The following is a 20291-nucleotide window of genomic DNA, read 5'->3' on the forward strand; positions in this document are numbered from 1 at the left end:
TATTTCTTAAAATTTTCTTCGACAATATATATAAGCCTCAATATCACTTTGTCTTTTATAAAAAAGCCTAATTATAATTATTCCTCGCATTTCCCTTTTTTTTTTTTTTTTTTTTTGTTAGACTCAAAATTATTTTTTTTTCAATTCACGACACGAATAAGAAGCAAAAAATTTAACTTTCTAATTACATATTAATAGTTGATTCACTGTAATTTATTACTTAATAAGCCTAATTATAGAAAATCATAAGTGTTATGAAAAATGTATTAGTAAAAAATGTACATTTGTAAATCCCAATCAATTTGCGTTTCTTATTCATTTAAAAAATGCATTTAATTTCCAAACAGTTTGGCTTAAGTTCTCTTAACGTCGGAAAGGATTTTCGTGTTTTTTCTTCATTTAAAAGTGCCTATAAATATTAAGAATATTCGGGATTTTATTCTATTTATTTTGATAATTTTTTGATGCAGTTTCATGTAAAAATATCCAATTTCTTTCTTATCCTCTGGCTATGAAAATTGATCTCTTAACTGTACTTGTTCATCATAAAGTTTGTGTTTCGAGCAGTGTTGCATAAATTTTACTTAAATATTCATATAATGTAAAAGTAAAGGGTTACAATCAATTATGCTATTGTAATCGCGTGGCTCTTAAGGGTGAAGACAGTGGCTGATCCAGCGGGGGGGGGGTCATAGGGGTCATGACCCCCCTCCCAAAATTGAAAAAAAAATAAAAAAAATATTTTTTTTAATAGTTTACAAAAGAAATAAAAGATTTTAAAAATTATTTAAGAGGGCATATACACCTAGGCAGGTCGGAAAAATCGATTTTTTTTTTCCAAAGTCAAAGCCAACATTTGCCAAAGTTTCTAAAAAACGCATTACATTTATTATTTAGAGATGTTGAATTCTTGAATTATTTATGTATTGTTCTATTGTTCATTGTGAAAAAAATAAATGAGAAGACTAGCAATAAAAACCCGTTTTTTTTTTAAATATTTTTTTAAAAAAATTTTATAAAGAAATTAATTGAGGGGGGGGGCAAATCTGAGTCTATGACTTCCCCCCAGGAAAAATTTCTGGATCCGCACCTGGGTGAAGAGCTAGGTGTATCAGTAATGAGATTTTATAGATAGTGGGGTTTGTAGTAGTGATTTAATTCGGTTGTGTATACAGTGTGGAAAGTCTGAATAGCGGGAAATGATCTAATGTGGTGGATGACACTTCTGCATTTCATTAGATTAAGGAAATGAAGATTTGGGGAGCGTGTTATTAGATAAATTGTGTTTAGTCAAGTGACACTTGATAACGAGAATTCACATGAGGAAAATATGATTTTTCTTTGCAAAAACTGGCTTCACAATTCAAAAATATTATTCAATCCTATGCTATGGATATCATAATTGCTTTAAACATGAGTTTAGATTATTTACAGTGAAGTCCTCCCTTATTGTTTTTGTTACTTGCATTTATTTTAAGAGCAAAAGCATTAAAATTACTGATATGAAACATTAAGGGTATTAAGAATTGGTTAGAGTTGAATCTTAACTTCAATTATTTTCTCACGTGCAAGGTGTTCATTGATCATTGCCTTTAATGTAAATTTTTAGAATCTTAGACAAAATGAAATTTATAAAAAGGTTTCATAGATAATGGGTCACAATTCAAAACTAGTTTGATTACCAGGAGATAAAGAGAAGGGGATTAGTTGAAAGGTACTTATTCGAAGCATCTCCAAGTTATATCAGGTAATCAAACTGATTTTGATATTTTTTATCCCGACCATCTCACTGTAGATTTGGTAGATTTTAATAACTTTTTTTATGTCCTCAGTCAAATATTAATTTGAAACTTCTGACGTATTTCCTTTTTTTACATAGATTCTAAAAATATAAATTAAGGGTGGTGATTACGGAACATCCTGTATATACGCTTATAAATTTTAAAGTTCGATATCATAACTGCACTTTTAAAATAAATGAAAATAATAAAAGCCTACCATTAGGAGACTAAGGAAAGGAGAAGGAGACTACTATTAGGAAATTTTCATAAAATCCTTTTTTTACCCACATAACTTAACAGAAAACATAGAATATTATCCGAAAAAAAGAGGGGAATGTATAGCACTTCTTTAATTTTCATCTGGTTTACTTAAATATATAACAGCACATACAGTATGTACTTTAACATAGTATGTATTTTTATTATTAAGTACTTTTAAGTTATTATGTTATGTAAATTATTATAATGTATATTAGTATGTAATTTTAAAATCCTTTTCAAAAATCATAATAAAAAAGTATACTCATTATTGAGAGTGAAAATTGGTACTTGATCAAGGAAAGAATAAAAGCCTACAAATTATTGTAAAAGAAGTGCATGCATCAAAATAAGTTTAAATGAAGGTTGATGCTAGAAAGTGTTTCTAAAAATCATCTTTCATCTCTATTTTTCTTAACTCAAACAAACTAGCCTTGATGCTTATTACCCCAACTTTCTTGCTCTCTAATTTGTTTGATTTCGATGAAGATTTTGTTTTATCCTTTGTTTAATATTAGTTTCAGGTAACTAATGGGCATTTTTCTTTTCATTTTCGTAAAGATTCTATTAATTTATATTAAGTGCACTCTTAACGGAACAACCTGCATCCAATCAATAAAGTATCTGTTGAACATAAAAAATTTTATATGGTATTTACCTCTTTTAATTAATTAAGTGGTAAAAATCTGTGTTTTGAAAATGCGCCTTCAAAGTCAAATTTTATCAATTTAATTTTGCAAAGATTATAAACGAGTTTATAAAGGTAAAATTTTGAATTATGAAAAAGATAAAACGAAAATTATTTTAAGAAACTTTCACATTAGTGTTACATTTTTAAGAATTTAACTTAAATTATACGATTTCCGATTAAAAAAAAATAATAAAATTTAACACTATAGTTATTATAATGATAAAATATTTAATATTTGAAGACATAACCTTATATTATGGGAAATAACAAAAAAAATATATATATTTTCTATTTATGAATGAAAAATAATAAGAAAGATGCTAATATTTTACACAAACTTAAAATTCCCATCCTCGACAAAAAGTAGGCTAAGTAATTAAAGTATACTCTTTTCTGAGTATTTAATAAAAAAAAATAAAAAAGTAATAGTGATAAAAAAGTAAAAGTGATAAATAAAAGAAGTTACTAAGTAAAATTAAATTAATAAATTAAAATCTTGATATTATAAAATCTATTCAAATATTTTTTCAGATATAGTTTCTGCATTTTAAACGTTAAAATGAAATAAAATCCAGTAAATTTTACATCCAGGCATATTTTCTTTCTTAACCTATTTTATTAGATGTCAGATTTCTCAATATAATTTATCAAAAAAGGTTTTTTAAGCTTTCTAATGCTCATTTGTAGCATAAGTCACGTAGTCAGGGCAGTTTTGTTTACATAAGGGATTCTAAGAGTTGGAAACCTGTAGTTCGTAAACAAATTTCTTATTTATGCCATATTCTTCGTAGATTGGGACATATATCACACTCCTGATATTGCAAATGCTCTAGCTGCTGCTTTCTCTGAAATCTCTAGCGCTTCAAATTATAAAGAACCTTTCGCCACGTTTAAGAAAAATATCGAAAAAATTAAATTGACGCCAAAAGACGACACAGATTGTAATTATAACCGGCCATTTGCAATAAATGAACTCCAATATGTTCTAAAAAACACTCATCCTTCAACACCTGGACCAGATGAAATCCATTATTCAATGCTGCAAAACCTGAAGGATAGGGCTTTAGCGCTTCTACTTCAATTATATAATCGTATCTGGACAGAAAGAGTTTTTCCACAGACCTGGTCAACAGCATATGTTATCTCTATTTTGAAACATGTCAAGAATTCCGAAGAAACCACAAGCTACAGACCAATAGCCTTAACTGTCTTTGTAAATTTTTTGAAAAGATGGTAAATAAACGTTTAGTGTTTTTACTTGAATCGCGAAATCAATTATCTCCTTATCAAAGCGGTTTTCGTATGGGTCGCAGTACCAATGATAATTTACTGAAACTTGAAACCGACATCCGTCACAGCTTTCTCATAAATCAACACTTGGTTTCAATATTCTTTGACGTGGAAAAAGCATATGACAGGACGTGGCGATATGGAATCTTGCGAGATTCAACCAATTGTGACATTGGTGGAAATTTATCTTATTTTATCAAGCCAGGACATTTAGAGTTAAAATTAGTTCAACTTTATCAGATGTTTTTCCCCAGGAGCAGGGTGTTCCTCAGGGAAGCGTTTTAAGTGTGACACTTTTCATTTTGAAAATTAACGAAATTTTAAATCTACTTCCCCCGACTGTCTATGGCGAGCTGTTTGAAGACGATTTTAGAATTTCATGCCGATCTGTCAGTATGTCACTCATTGAACGACAACTACAAATAGCTGTGAATAAAATTTTAAAATGGACTAATGAAAACGGTTTTACAATCACGCCGCAAAAAACTCATTGTGTACATTTCTGCCGCAAACGCGGTATTCATCCACATCCTGAAATAACTCTGAATAATTATGTTATTCCTGTTTTAGCAGAAACCAAGTTTCTGGGAATGATTTTCGACCAAAAATTGACATTCAAGCTGCACATATATTATACTAAAAGAAAATGCTCTCAATCACTTAACATTCTTAAGGTCTTCACAAACTGCTCATGGGGGGCTGACATGGACGCAATGCTTAAAATATATCGCGCCGTAATCCGTTCCAAACTTGACTATGGTATTTATGTATGCTCATCAGCCCGTCAATCTGTATTAAAATAACTGGATACCATCCATCATCAAGGACTAAGAATTTCATCGGGTGCATTTAGGACTTCTCCAATTGAGAATCTTTATGTTTTATGTTCGGAACCGTCTCTGCATTTTCGTCGTTACAAGTTATCTCTGGACTATTATTTTAAAATAAAAGCGAGCCCTCTTCATCTACTCTACCCTCTTTCCCATATGCCAATAGTCCCAGTTGCCAATTAGCCTAATTCATATGAAGAAGTCGGGTGCCCGCTGCAGCGGGCAGGTACTTCAACGAAGACCAGATCAAGTCAAATCAAGTCCACTCCATTCTTGTGTTTGCCCTCCACAACTTGTTACTCACTTCTCTTCACGTCCATCTTACATTCCTTCATTTGGAATTAGAATCACCAACATTTTATGTGAACTTAACGTTTTAAATTTTGAGGTTTTTACTAGCACTGACGCTGTCCCACCATGGGTTAACCTTACAACTTGAGTTTCAAACGTTTTTAGTAATATGAAAAATTCCGAGACGAACCCAACAGTTTTTAGCCAAAGATTTTACGAACATCGTCATCAATACATGGATTTTACACCTATGCATACAGATGGATCGAAACATAATAACCATGTTTGTTGTGTTGTTTGCGAAAGTTCTAATATTTCTGAAAAATTTCTTCATGAAACTTCAATTTTCACCACAAAACGCTATGCTATTTTGCTAGCGCTTAATTTATCTCAGACCAAACTAAACATAAATGGATAATTTATACTGACTCTCGTAGCTTTATATCTAGTGTTCCGTAGGCAGGAAAAAATACTATAATTCAAAAACACTTTACGCAATTGCAAGTCCGAGGTTTCAACATATATTTTTGTTGGATACCTTCGCATGTCGGCATTCTTGGAAATGACCGTGCTGATATCATAGCTAAAACTACTCATAACTTAAGCAGTAATCTCTTGACATGTTTGGATCGTAAAGACATTTGTACATCTTCAATTCATCAGGCCTGGAAAAATCATTGGAATACGCAAAATAATAATAAATTACATGAAATTTATCCTAATCTTGAAATTAATTAACTGCTGATCGCAAGACCCAGACTTTAATTCACCACTATGCCATCTTACAAAAAAATATTTCTGCAAGAGAATCTCTGTGATGGATCTGTTCTAAGGATGCTAATTTGGATTTTCAAGACAAAGCAATTAGTTTTTAAATATTCATATAGAAATTTTGTTACCAGTTTTTTAGTTTCTTGAGGACGATGTTCAGCTTAGATGTGAGCATTTAAAATAGTTCTTTCATACAATCATTCATATGCAGAAAACATTTTAAATTTTTTTCTTCATAATTTTGCAGTGATTTTCTGTCTTTACACCATCATATTTTGGTCTATGGATGATTATTAATATACAGCATTATCATTTGTTATTAAATTTTGTCTTATGATACAAAATGAAATTTGTGGAAACTCTTTATTCAAAGCTTTCTTTCAAAATTTACAACAACAAAAAAAGTTAGAAAATTGTTTGAAACTTTTCTAGTTTTTAAGATATTCCAATGGAACCCTTTTCATCACTAACCATACATGAATTCATTACAAAATCATACAGGAAAAAATTTTGGAATGTAATTTATCACCTAAGCTACGGCTTCAAATGCAAATGTACACTCATGAAACATTGATGTTATTTTAATGGAACATATTTTCTATGTAATTTTCAATGTACTTTATATTTTAGAAGAAATAAAAGAGTACTAAATGCTTAAAAAAATTGCAGACATTTTAAAACACATATTCCTAGAATTTTTTTATTAAATATCCACTATTGAGAAAAACGAAATTGAAATTAAAAAAACTAATTGCTAAAAAATTATTTTGAACAACAAAATGCCTCATGTAAACATGAATAAATTTTTAAACTGTTTTCCCCCCAAAGGTATGTAAATGCACCATTTCAATAAATATTTTTAATAGCCCTGACATACATTTTTCACTTATTTTTTCTGCTTTTTTAAGGGTTCTGAAAACATCCATAAAATATTAGTAATTCAATTGGCGTAAATACTTTCTGTAGAAAAATTTTCAAACTACCAGTTTTTTAACTTTCACAGTTATTGACAAATTCAACTTTCGGAAAATGTGTAATTTTTCCACTTGAGATTAATCATATGTTTTTATAATGGATTTAAATTGAGAGTTTTGTAAATGAAATTTAAATAAATAATAATAATAAATGTCACAAAAAATTAAGAATTCAAAAATATGATTAGTTCACTGATTTAATCAATGGTACATATACACACCATTTATTTCTTAAATAAGGTATCAATTAAAATATTCACTAAATATTTTTTTATTTATTCAAAACTTCACCAAAAAGGGAAAATTTAATTTTTATTTCTTTCAATGCTAATTATTCGCAAATTATTTTCTAAATGAATTTCTGTTCCTAATTGGAATACCCTAGTTTCAGTTCAAAATTAAAAATATTTTGTAAGTGTGAATGCATGATTTTTAATAATTCCAATAACTTTTAAGTTAAAGAAAAAAATATTGATACAGCTGGTATAATAGTATAAAAAGTTACATGCTTTTTTTAATAATGAATAACATAAAGACAAATTGTTAATAGACAATCATTTCTAAAAATAATTGAAATTTAATATTTTTTAAAAACAAAATAAGGAAACAAAACATTTAAAAAAAAAAGGAGATATCTTTATTAGCAACAATGCCATTTAACAAAGATTTTATAATAACTATATCAAATTATGAGATTATCTGGTAAGGCTTTATAATAGCAAAAAATATATACAATATCGTAATAGTAATATAAGACATAAGAAAATAAATATTACTAATTTTTTAAAAACATTGCATCAAAAGGTTATGATATTTCTAACCATAGCAAAAGGATTTTTAATGAAGCACACAATTTAAAAATCACAGTATAAGAAACAATTGTGATTTAACATATACAAAATAAAAATTATGCAATTTAACAAAAGAAGTTTCAGAAATAATAATAAAAAACATTTATTCTCAGTCAAGTAATAAAAATTTTGCAAAAGTATAAGCAACAATGTATATCATGAAATTTAAAGATTAAATGAATCAATCACTCCACATCAACTGAAGTGAATTAAGCTGAAGACATAGCAAAATATTTATTCAAAATGAAGAATGTACTAGTAATAGCAGTTTGGCTTTTCCAGAGTTCATAGTTGAATGATATGAAGCATTAATATATTTCACTTTCTACTGGAAAAAAAATAAATAATTACAAAAAAATTTAAATATCAATTTCATAATCTCAAGGTGCTCTTAACTTTTAGTTATTTGACTTAGAAATAAAGGCAATGTGCTTAAAATAGTTTAACATAATAACATGGAACAGGACTCCAGCTTGATGAATATAACAGTCATACAATCAGTCAGCTATAACTCAAAGAATGATAATTATAATATTACTAAAATTTAATTTTTAATAAGGTCCTGGCTCTTTTCTCGGCAATTTCACCATAACTTTTCTTGATTATTCAATTTTTAATTTCTTTAATAGGATTTTATATTTTATTAAAGCTAAAATAAATTTTTTTTAAAGACAAAAATAAATAAAAATAAATTTTAACTATCTGTAACAATTTCTTGTCTTTTTTTCAAGCAATCTGTGCACAAAAAAAACCCAACTGTAAAGAATGAATAAAATTGTGTTGTAGTCTGAACTCTGCACAGTAAAATTTGAAAATTTAGGGATTTAATGTGGTGTGGGCAATCAAATTCAACTCATTCAATTCAAAGGCACTGAATTCTAATTATTAGCTAATAAAACTTGTGCACATTTTTTTTTTTTTTTTTTTTTTTTTTTTTTTTTTTTTTTTTTTGCTGAAGATGTCTTAACAACAGGTAAAAACTTAGTTTGGAATTGAAAACTAATTTTTTTAATGATGAGTTAATCTCATGATATAAGAAGAAACATATAGTATAGAATCCCTTCCTCAAATACTATTTTGATGATACCAAGCGAAATAAAAATAACATTAAATTACATGCATCTAGAAAACCACTGTTAAAAGATAGTCGTCAATATTTTAAGCCAGACTTCTGATAGATTGAACTTTTGTTAAGTAATATCATTTTTGTCCAATGAAATTCATAAATTACTTCAGATTACAAATACTGTGAAATTAAAAAATTTAAAAGTCACATATTAATTTAAAGACATTTTTAAAGGTGCTTTCCTTTATCCAAAAAAAAAAAAAAAGGTTTATAGTGAATACTATTTGAGACACATGAAATCAAAAGAATGCCAGAGAGTGCTTGAGAATCAGAGAAATATTTTTTAGATCATTTTCTTAAATGTAAATTCTTAAAAAAATGGAACACCCTAAATATACTATTAAATTATGAGAATTTTGCATACTAACAGCAAGAAAGGCAAACCTTAAATATTCTAATTAATCAGTGCAGAAGATAATTTAAGCACATACATATTTTTTTTTGTGTGTGTTCCGATTTTTGTTTTTTCAGGGAAATCTAAAATCTCGTCAGGAAATATGGTCAGGAAAATAGTTCAAAGTTTAATGCTCCATTTTTTTTTTTTTTTTTTTTTTTGCAGACTCTTTTAAATTAAATGTAACCATTTAAAAAATACCTTATATAAAGACTATTTTATCAAAAAAGTATTTTAATAGTTATTTATAATTTCTTCATTTTTTTAATTACAAAAAATTATGATGAAGTATTTTAAGAGGAAAAGTAAAATATTTCAATTGAAAGAATATATATAAACCAATGTTTAGATATCTTTAAAAAATGTAAATTTAATTGATAAAATTTAATATTTAAAAATTATAATTTTTTAATTTAAATTTCTCAAAAACTATCTGACCAATTCCAAACTATATACTGGATTTTGTCAAATATATTTTATGCTATATTTCTCAATATTTGATGTTATATTTCTCAAATAGATTTAAAATTTTCATCATAAAAATGAAATTTACTTAAATATTATTAAATCAAAAAAATATAATAACTATTTTTTTGCCTGTAATCCTTTTTTGGTAAGGCAAGTTTCTTATATGTACAGTGCTCAAAATAAAAAAAGAATCACCCTTAATAACTTTTGATGTAATGATTGAATCTTAACATTCTAGGATTTATTCTTAATGATTCGAGGGAATAAACTCAAATATGTTAATTAATTAGTGTAGACAATGCTTTAAGTTACAAAATCAAACACAAATATGTACTTTCTCTGAATAAACATACCTTTTCTTAGATGGGTTCCTATTTCTAACTCCAAAAACATTGGGAGTAGCCGCATTCTGGGATACATGGTTCCAATAGCTTGGTCAGAAGAGTTGTTCAAAGTTTGGTACCCTTAATGTTAATTTAACTTTTTGCATATTCCGCCATATCTCAAGAAATTTTTAAGTGAAATAAAACATTTTTGCACACAATTATAAAATTTGCTTATCCAAAGATAATATAACGCAAAATTTAACTTTTAATAAATATTTATTATTTGTTATTATTTTATTTAATATTAGTCCAAAATTTTTTAAATTGTAAGGCACACAATTTTTTACATTATTTTAAATATTATTTTACAAGGCAAAATGCAAAATTTGTATGAATGGTTTCTGAGAAATCAAATTTCAAAAAAGTCGTATTTTAAAAATTCCTAAGGAACCATTTGACCAATTTTACTCAAATTTTGCATTTTGCCACATAAATTAATATACTTTAAAATTATGTAAAAAAAATTGTATATCTTACAATTCAAAAATTTTTCAACTATTATTTAAAATAATAAAAAATTTTGTTGTCGTAAGTCATTAAAGCAAGGGCCAAGAATATGACTTCTGCCACACCCATACATTACACCCGTTTGTAGGGCGGACTTATTCATACATCTATTCATTCATCCACAGATCGCAATTTTGACCTGATCCAGAGAATGATGAATTTCCAATTCAGTACCCCAAAAGGTATAATTTGTTATGGGAACATGGAGGACTTTGTGACCTGACAGATTTAACATGCACCAGGCACTACAAGGGGAGTCTTTAGCAAGCTGGATTCGAACTCCCGTTCTCACAAACGTGAGTCCAGCACCCTGCCAACCAGGCTATCCCGGTCATAATAAAAAATAATAAATATTTATTAAACGCTAATTTTTCCATGGATTTATCTTTATATAAACAAATTTTATATTCAGGAGCAAAAATTTCTCAAATCGCGTAAAAATTTCTAGAAATCCGGCAAAATACCCAAAAAGTAAAATTAACATTAAAGAGTAAAAACTTTGAACCATTCTTCTGACCAAACTATTGGGACCATATATCACAGAATGAAACTACCCCCCAATACCTTGGGGGTCAGAAATCTGAATCCAACAAAAAATAGATATGTTCATTCAGAGAAAGTACGTTTTTGTATCCAAATTTGTAACTTAAAATATTGTCTGCACTAACTAATTAACATATTTGAGGTCACCCCCTCAAATCATTAAGAATGAGACCTAGAAAATGCAGATCCCACCATTACAAAAAAAGTTATTAAGGGTGGTCCGTGTTTTATTTTGTGCACTGTACACTTTTATTTCACACATTAAATTCCAGAATTGAGGGAAAAAGTGAAAGGAGTAAAACTAACATTATTAGGCATAAATTTTCATATAGAATATTATGGCTCTTATTGTGACTATATCCTCAAGATTGTAGCTCCCTATCTTGGAGAGTAAAAATAAATCCAAAAAAGTTTGTTTATTGACAGAAAATATGATTTCATATTTAATTTTTAATTTAATTATCATCAACATTAATTTAATTCCTATCATTTGATTAAAACTTCTTTGTTTACAGTAAAAATATTAAATCAAAATTAATAAAAATAAAGACTGGCTGTCATAAAGTTTTCTACGAATTAAAATTATTCAATTTTAAAAAAAATTAAAAATGTCTTTCCAAAAAATCATTTTGATTTCAAAACAAGAAAATTCTTTAAATCAGATATGATTAGTTTTTGTTTTGAATAAATTTCTACAAAAATATGTGATCACGAACAATAATATAAACAATGCAATAATAAATTATGGAAAAAATAACGAAAATTAGTTTTCTTCTGTAAGAAAGAGGAGGAAACTAAATAGTCAATATTGTGTACTAATGTTCTGTATCAAATTAAATTCGTGTAATGTAATAGTTATAAAAACATTTTTCATATCGAACAAATAATGATAGTGAATGAAGATTCTTATTTTGTCTGAACCCCATTCAAGAAATATCAAACTTTTCATTACACAGTCATTGTTTGATACACACTTTAATAACTTTTATTTTCTATAAATTATATTAAACTATCAGGTCACATTTTATTATGCAAAATCAATTAATATAAAAGCCAAATATCAGATTTTAATAAAATTGAATAAATAATTGTGTGCCGCAAGGATGATTATCTTTCATTTTTTTAATAATTGAAGTCTTATTTTAATGGTCAATAGATATTTAATAATGCAATTACTCTATTTCATAACAATTATTCTTCAAAATTCTTCCAGATAATACTTTTGTTACATGATCTAAAGGGCCTTATGAGGTAGAACAAGGTACCCCAGCCTTGGAATACATTATAACCCTAGTTCAAGTTTTTTTAATTTTTCTTTTTTTAAATGATAATTTATAAAACTGTCCAACAGAACAAAAGAAAATCATGAATGGTGAGAAAAGTGCAATTTATCTTGCAGAGAAAAATAAAAGTACATGCATAATTTTTTAATGAAATTAAAAATAAATAAAAAGTGAACTAACTAACCTTGGTTCCTTCACATTATTATTTCAAATAATTTAGTATGTTAACATGCAAAGAATATATAATATGAAATTAAATAAAACAAATGTTAGTATGTTAGTCTATATCAACAAATGTCACATACTTACTGAAACATGGTCTTCACAACCATAATTAAAAACTCTTCATACGAGATTCTAATCACACCAGTCATGTCTGTATCATGTGCACGAAATGCAGCAGTCAAAGACTGGAAAACAAAACTCATTCTATAAATTATGCAATCTTTTCTCAATTGTAGAATAAGTGTAATTAAATTGACACTGTTTGCACATCTATTCTATTGCAACATCTGTAAGATTACTATTGAAATGAAATCAAGCTTAAATTAAAGAGCATGGTCGTAAGCATAAAATAAGGTAAAAATTTGCCTCAACTCTGCCCCTCAGGTAAGGATATGACCTCTCAAAGTTAAAATTCACTTAATATAAAAGTTTTAAAAAAAATTATAAAGGATGTTTATTTGTAGCTAAATGGTTAAGATATCCTATTCATCGTTGAGAGGTTTGTTCTATCCCAGCTAATGATGGTTTAAAATTTATATTTCTTAATGATGAAAAATGTATTAGTCCATTTAAAGTACAGATATTAAAAAAATTACTCATTAAAAATTAGTAACTATTTAAAAATGTATCAATTGATTTTAAATAGTGTTATTTTCATTAGCTAAATAATTTTTTAAACATAATAGTTATTAAGAAATTGATTCTACTGAAATTATAATAAAAAATTACTTCAAAAGATTGAAAAGATTTTTCAAATTTTTTTCTAATTTCCCTTTGATAATAATTTTCACTCTAATTATTTATTTATTTTTAAATGAAAATAAAGCTTTGCTCTCTTTAAAAAAAATATTACAGGATTTTATAAAATTTATAAATGTGTTTTCTTAATTTTTACTAATTTTAATCACAAGAAAAAAATTATTATTATTCAGAAGCTTAATTATTTTAACTATTATATTTTATAGAAAAAAATTTCAGAAAAAAATTACAATTAAAAGACAAATTTTGGAGGAAAAAAATGAAGTATTTCTATTCACAAGATAAAAGTAAACATTTCTAAATTTAAAAAATTAAAGATTTCACACTAAAACAAATAATTTGTTACTTTAAAATACTTTCTTAAAACAAATGAACAAAAATCATAAGTTTTTAGGATTCATAAGAAATTAAAATTAAAATCTGTAATCAGCTGAGACAGAACCGGCAGTCTCTCAACAACCAGTCAGATGTCTTAACCATTTTGCCTTAACTGCACAATTTGCACATCTTCTTAACCTTTTTTTTTACTTCAAAATTAAAAACCCGAACTTTAAAGGGTCATATCTATACCCTGTGGCTGCAGTTCCGTCTACTTTTTATCCTATTTTATGATTTCAAATTTTTTTTTAGATTGGTTTTATTTCCACAGGAATTTTACAGAAGTGTGTTTCTCTTATAAGGCTATCAAATTTGTTATACTAGAAAGAAAGAAATCTAAAAATAAATTAAAATGTTCTTAAACTTAATAATTAAATTAAAATAATGATTAATGATTTCTGATATTAAAGGGAAAAACTATAGGTTAACTAATATTATATGTTAGGAAAAATACTTTAATGACTAAGTACATTAAATAAACTTATCTATTGTCCTAATTTTTATAGAATATTTTTTAAACTTGATATTTTTTATTAATAGAGTGCATTTCTCATGATTTGAAATGCAAAGCTACTGAATTTAGTTTCTTTAGCATTGAAGCTTCATAGTAAAGACACTACAAAAAGTGTCAGCCTTATAATGAAATCCTTGTATCCCTGTATTTTTAAATTAATCAAAAAAATTACAACAAATCACAGAAATGCATATGCAAAAAAAAAAAAGCCAAGAAGATTTTTTTAAATTTTGAACCATTTTCTTTTAAAATCAATATAAAGAAAACATAGTGAGAACTATTTTACAGAATTCAAGTTGAACTGTAGTAGTGCAATGTCTGCTTATGGTGCAAAATTGTTTAAAAAAAAGAGCTTAATGTTCAAAATAAATTAAAATTCTTAAGTTCATCTATTTGAATAGTAAAATATATGAAATTATCACTAATATAAAAAACTAATTATTTTTGTGCTATTTACATACGTTAGAGCAACTCAAAAACAAAAACCTTTTGAGCATACATGAAATTCTAATTCATTTTATTTTTAATAAAAGACTAAGAAAGGAAAAAATTTGGCCTCATTGCAATTAGCAAGCTACAAAAAAAAGAGGCAAATAATAGTATTACTGCAAAAACAGCATTGTATAAGAATTTTGTAACAGGAAGAATTTTTTACAGAGTTATGGATTTATAATATATATTATATAGTTAATGACACTTACTATAACACATTTATATGGTTAATGATACTCTAGAAATGGAAAGGTGACCTGTTTGAAACAGGACCTTTAAAAATATTACAAGCAAATAAATATAGAAAGCAAATTTAACCCCAACAAATCATCCAAAAAAATGGCCATTTGGAGATATTTAATTACTTTTTTGGGCTTAATTTTATTTCAAAAATGGCAAGTGGTTTTTATTGAATATAAATTTTATGTATCAAGCAGCTAAAATTTAGCAAATAGAAAAAGCTGACCATTTGCTTAACTACACGTATGAGCCAAAATTTAACATTAAAATATTAATCTAAAATTTTTTATTAAAAATTCTTTTAATCCAAAATATTTAATAGTAAATGTTTCCTCTTAAAAGAAAAATACACAAATTGAATACAGATGTAAATAAATATATCCCTGGTCAATATAGATTTTTAGAATGATTTTTCTTACTAGAAACTATATAAATTTAAATTATTATGAAAGCGTGTTTTAATGATAAAAAATACATTCATTACTTTTCTCTTAAAGAGTTTTACTATTGTAAAAAAAAAAAATTTCTTACATTGTACTTATTTTTTGAAAAATGCAACAATAAATGTGTTTTTAACAATAAGATTAATAAATTTTCTATGCATATTGTTTACTTGAAAAATGTAATGTAATTTGAGGAGGTGAAATGCAAACTCATATAATGAATGTACAATATTATTTCTCAGCTCCTTAGTTTTGCAATTTTGCAGTGGGTCAAAGAAAAAATTAAGACGTTTTTCAAAACGAAAAAAAATCAGAACAAAAATCATGCCATTTTTTGGAACAGTAGACACACGCTAAACTATTTTCAAAAATTTCAAACGAAAAACTAAAAACAGGATCATTGGCTCCACATAAGTATAGTAAAGGAAACTTTTATTGCAAAAGAATAATAAAAATATGATTTAGAAAGTTAACTTTCTAAATTGTTTAAATAAGACAAATTTGGGTTTAGCTGCTTCTAGCGGTTTTCCGTTTTGACTTATTATTATTTTAAATGTTATTCTCCTTACTTGTCTTTTTCTTAATTTGCTTAAATCAGTTTCATTCTTTGATTGGATTAAAAATATGATGCAATTATTTGATTAAAATTATTTTATTAATTTTATTTTATTATTATTTTATTTTACTATTTATATTAAAATTATCTGTTCAGGACAGAAAGTTTTAACAGTTTCTTGCATAATTTAATTAAAGAAGCGTTGAAGAACTCATAATGGTTTGAGATTTTATATAGAAATTTTTACATTACTGCCTCATTAATAAAAATTACCAGAATCAATCAGTTAATACTTACTAATATCAACACTTAATTGAAAATCATAACCAAACTCAATTTCCTTAATTTTTTTAGTAGGGTCTTAATAATCTTGAGACGAAAACATAGTAAATATACTGCTTAACATTTTTGTACAAAAATTATTTAAGGAAGTTACCTTCAATTGAAGATTAAAAAATTCTATGATAAGATTACTGCATTGTATCGCTAATTTTTAAAATCTGACGAAAGAGATGAATCTATAATTTAAACTACAAAACTCTACTCCACAAGATTTGCTACTTCATTTGTTAATAATAATAAATATCCATATCACCCTTGAATTCAACACAATAAAAATTTAATAACAAGAAATAGTTTTCATAGAAAATAGGATGTTCCATAGACAGACAAAAAATGAGGCAAGCCATTATAACTACAAACCATGGGAGCATAATCTCAAAAACAAAGAAACAGATGATACAAAACTACTTTTAAAATAAATTATAAAATGCCAGACACCCAAACACTTAGTCATGATTGAGACCAACATTCACAATAAAATAAAATCATAAATAGATACTGACTTGTAATGTAACGCATGCTTGAATGTAGTCATCGAATGTGATAGAACTTGCACTAGCTCTGTCAAACTTTTGTATCAGAAGATCATAAAAAGTATCTGACAGCCTAAAGCCTAAAAATAAAATTATAAATCTAAAAAGGAATTTTTAATTTATCATAAATAATATTTTAATACACATTGAAAACATGGTAATTAAACATAAACATTAGATACAAAATATCCTTCTAGGTATTAAAAAATATTTTAAGTATTTAACTATCTGTGCTGTAAATTAAGTATTTTAATCAATATTAATGATACTTATCAAAGTGAATGTTCAATCAGTAATAAAATAAAATGAAATTTAAAAATAGTTTATAAATAAGAATTTTTTTCACTTCTTTTGTTACAACTTCTTCTTACCCAGCTCTCCAGCCCCTGGTGGGCTTCTGCTTTCTCTACAAGAAAATTTCCCAAGATTTATTTTCCAGTTTCTTATTTTCATTTTTTTCTTATTTTCATTTCATTTCCCCAACCTGATCTCACCATTTTAGCTTCCTTTTTCTTGTTATTATATAATTTTTCCTTCATGATTTTCTTAGACATGTCTGTTTCCTTCATACTTTCTATATATCATATCCACTATATTCTTTTAGTTTTGATGAATCTTTTTTCTTTATCTGTAATTCATTTTTCTATTTCATAGTTGCATCTTTTTCTTCTTGTGAAATCATTAATAGCTCCTTAAATTCTTCCAGTTATTCAACTTTCAAAATTTCTTAATATATTTTCATTTCTATTGGATATTCTGATACGCATGTTACGATTGGCCTTATTAGGGTTTTATATATCTCAGTTTCAAATTTTCTTGAAATTATTTACTTTTTAGTAATACTATTACATACGGAATTTTTTTTTAAAAAAGTGAAGAGAAAGAAAATTTATTTTCCCACAAAAGGGTGTTATTTTTAGAGCACAAAATGATTATTTAAATGTCTTAAGAATTTGCCTCATGTCTCCATTTATAAAACTACTTCAAACTATTTTAAGCATGCTTTTCATCATGGTCTCTTTGTATATTAATTTGCTAAGTACACATTTAAGCATAAATTAACACATATTAAATTGTGTCTATGAAAAGTTCAAGATTACTGAAAGATTGCTCAGGTTTAAATAGTTAAAAAGATTTTTTTATTAAAAATGAACAAATATTTGGTTCTATACCCAATAGACACCTAATATCCTAGTTGTAAGCTGACAGAAAAATTTTTGCTCTGTGGCTCTTCCAATTGAGTACTCTGAATGCAGTATTGAGGTACTCTGAATGCAGTATTGAGGAAAATATGACTTACTACTCTCAGGAGTACCCAATGCAAAACCGGTTAAGCTTTTGTATAATAGTCTATAAGTTAATAAAAATTTCAAAATCCAGTCTTGCTACTTTAGATTTAGGAATGCAATAAATAATATTTTAGCTAAATAAGGAATACCAAGTGACAAAATTATTTATTTTAACTGAATTATTAGCTTTTTGAGAAAACTTTTTCACTAAATGCATAAAGTTTTAAAGGATAACAAACCCATTGAACTTTATCTTCAGCCGTAGCTAGGAAAACTTTACTATGGGCAAGTATTTTTTTTTTTACTTTGATAAATAAACATGACTAACAAATGAAGTAAAAGTAAACAGAGGGAATATTTGAATGTGGCCATTTCTATTTTAATTTTAATTTCTTGATTATTTTTTTTTATTACAGAAAAATGCAAAGAAACTTTGAAATTATTAAATCGGATAATTTGCATCAAAGAAAATAAATCTCGCTTTGGAAAAAAAAATTAAAAACAATTTACTGTTTATTATGTACTGTTATAACTGGAAATAAAAGACCGACAACTTGTCAAACATTTCATAACTTTTCGATAACTGAAAACATCAGTAAAAATTTTATTTTAAATAATCAAGGAAAATTTGTTTGGATAGATTTTAGTGAGATAATTGAAAAGATATTTTAAAGTAAAAAATGAATAAATAAATAAATTATAACTATAAGGACAATAGAAATTTTCTCCAAAAAAGAAAAGATATTTATTTAAAATCTAGATATTTAGGCATTAATTACATATTTATGGGAAGCAAAATTTCAATTTCATGAAAAATAACAAAAGACAATTTTGTGATAACATTAATCATATTAACAATAACACCATTATTCATCATTCAACCCCTTAAAGTTAATTTTACTTTTTGCATATTTCTACAAATATTGGGAATTTTATAAGTCAATCAGAAAATTTTTGCACGCAATTATAAAATTTGTTTATCCAAAGATAATTCATTGAAAAAAATAATTTTTAATAATTATTATTTTATTATTATTATTTTATTTAATAATAGTAGAAAAATTTGGTATCACATGGTATGCAAATGCTTATAACATTTCAAAGAATGAATTTCATAAAGGAAAATAAAGAATTTGAATTAAATCAGTCGAATAGTCTCTGTGAAATCAAATTTTAAAGAAGTTGCATATTAAATCGAATCATATTAAATCAAATATATTAAATCGGATAGAAGAAGTTGCATATTATATCGAATTTATAATCATATAAAGAAGTCGTATTTGCATCTTTGTACAAAAATTTTATAATTCTGTGCCAAAATCTTTTGATTTGTATAAAAAATTCCAGAGATATGCTTAAAAAATTTCAGAGATTCGCAAACTTTGGGCTGTTCTCCTCACCAAACTAGTGGGACCCTATTTCCCAGACTTTCACTCTGCCTTACATTATTAGCTTTTCTGATGTTACTCTTTCAAACCATTACAATTGAGTTCTAGTATAGAAAGATCCAATCATTAGATTTTAAGTTATTCAGGGTGATTCTTTTTTATCCTTTTTGCACACTGTACACTCATGTTATAACAACCAATAACATTTAGGTTTATATTTACCTCCCATGTCCAAAGGCGGTTAAAGATGGTATTGAATGTATAACACAGATTCAAGCAAAAATATGAATTCAGTTTGTTTTTAGACTTGTTTATCACTAACTACCAATAAAACATTTTTGAAACATAAAAGTCAAACTCTAAATATAAATGATAGAGGGTAGGTCATTTTTACAGACAAAATCAGAAATGGAATATGGATTTTTTTTTAATGAAATAATGAAAAAAAAAGTTGGTCAAGCATACCAATATGGAAGTATCATGAAGTGTTTTACTAAAATAATTTAAACTGTCCCTTTTAAACACATAATGTTTGAACTTTTAGATAATTAGCTACTGAACAATTTTCTTAGAATACAACAAAAAAAAATTACATTCATGCATATTCGAACCTCCATAAATTAACAACTGTTTCAAATATGACAAGAAGAAACTTACAAAGAATAGTTCGAATTTATTTCAATACATC

At 26.3% G+C, this 20291-nt stretch overlaps 1 protein-coding gene across 8 annotated transcripts in view; it reads right to left on the reverse strand.

Annotated features, from left to right (window-relative positions):
* Positions 1-7500: 7500 nt before the first annotated feature.
* Positions 7501-20291, reverse strand: part of LOC107457161 (programmed cell death protein 6) — a 28648-nt gene continuing 15857 nt past the window's right edge. For 2 of the 8 annotated variants that reach the window (XM_016075249.5, XM_071187235.2), the window contains exons 6-8: positions 16897-17006; positions 12750-12854; positions 7501-8065 (exon numbers count right to left, since the gene is read on the reverse strand). In XM_016075249.5, coding sequence (XP_015930735.1) covers positions 12750-12854; positions 16897-17006 — 215 coding nt within the window. In that variant the 3' untranslated portion in view covers positions 7501-8065. The remainder of the gene's footprint in view (positions 8066-12749; positions 12855-16896; positions 17007-20291) is intronic. The other 6 variants (XM_016075244.5, XM_016075246.5, XM_016075247.5 and 3 more) reach the window with 3 other exon arrangements.

The sequence above is a fragment of the Parasteatoda tepidariorum genome, chromosome 11 (genome assembly GCF_982258835.1).
Source record: "Parasteatoda tepidariorum strain Cologne lab strain chromosome 11, Ptep-v5.0, whole genome shotgun sequence".
NCBI lineage: Eukaryota > Metazoa > Arthropoda > Arachnida > Araneae > Theridiidae > Parasteatoda > Parasteatoda tepidariorum.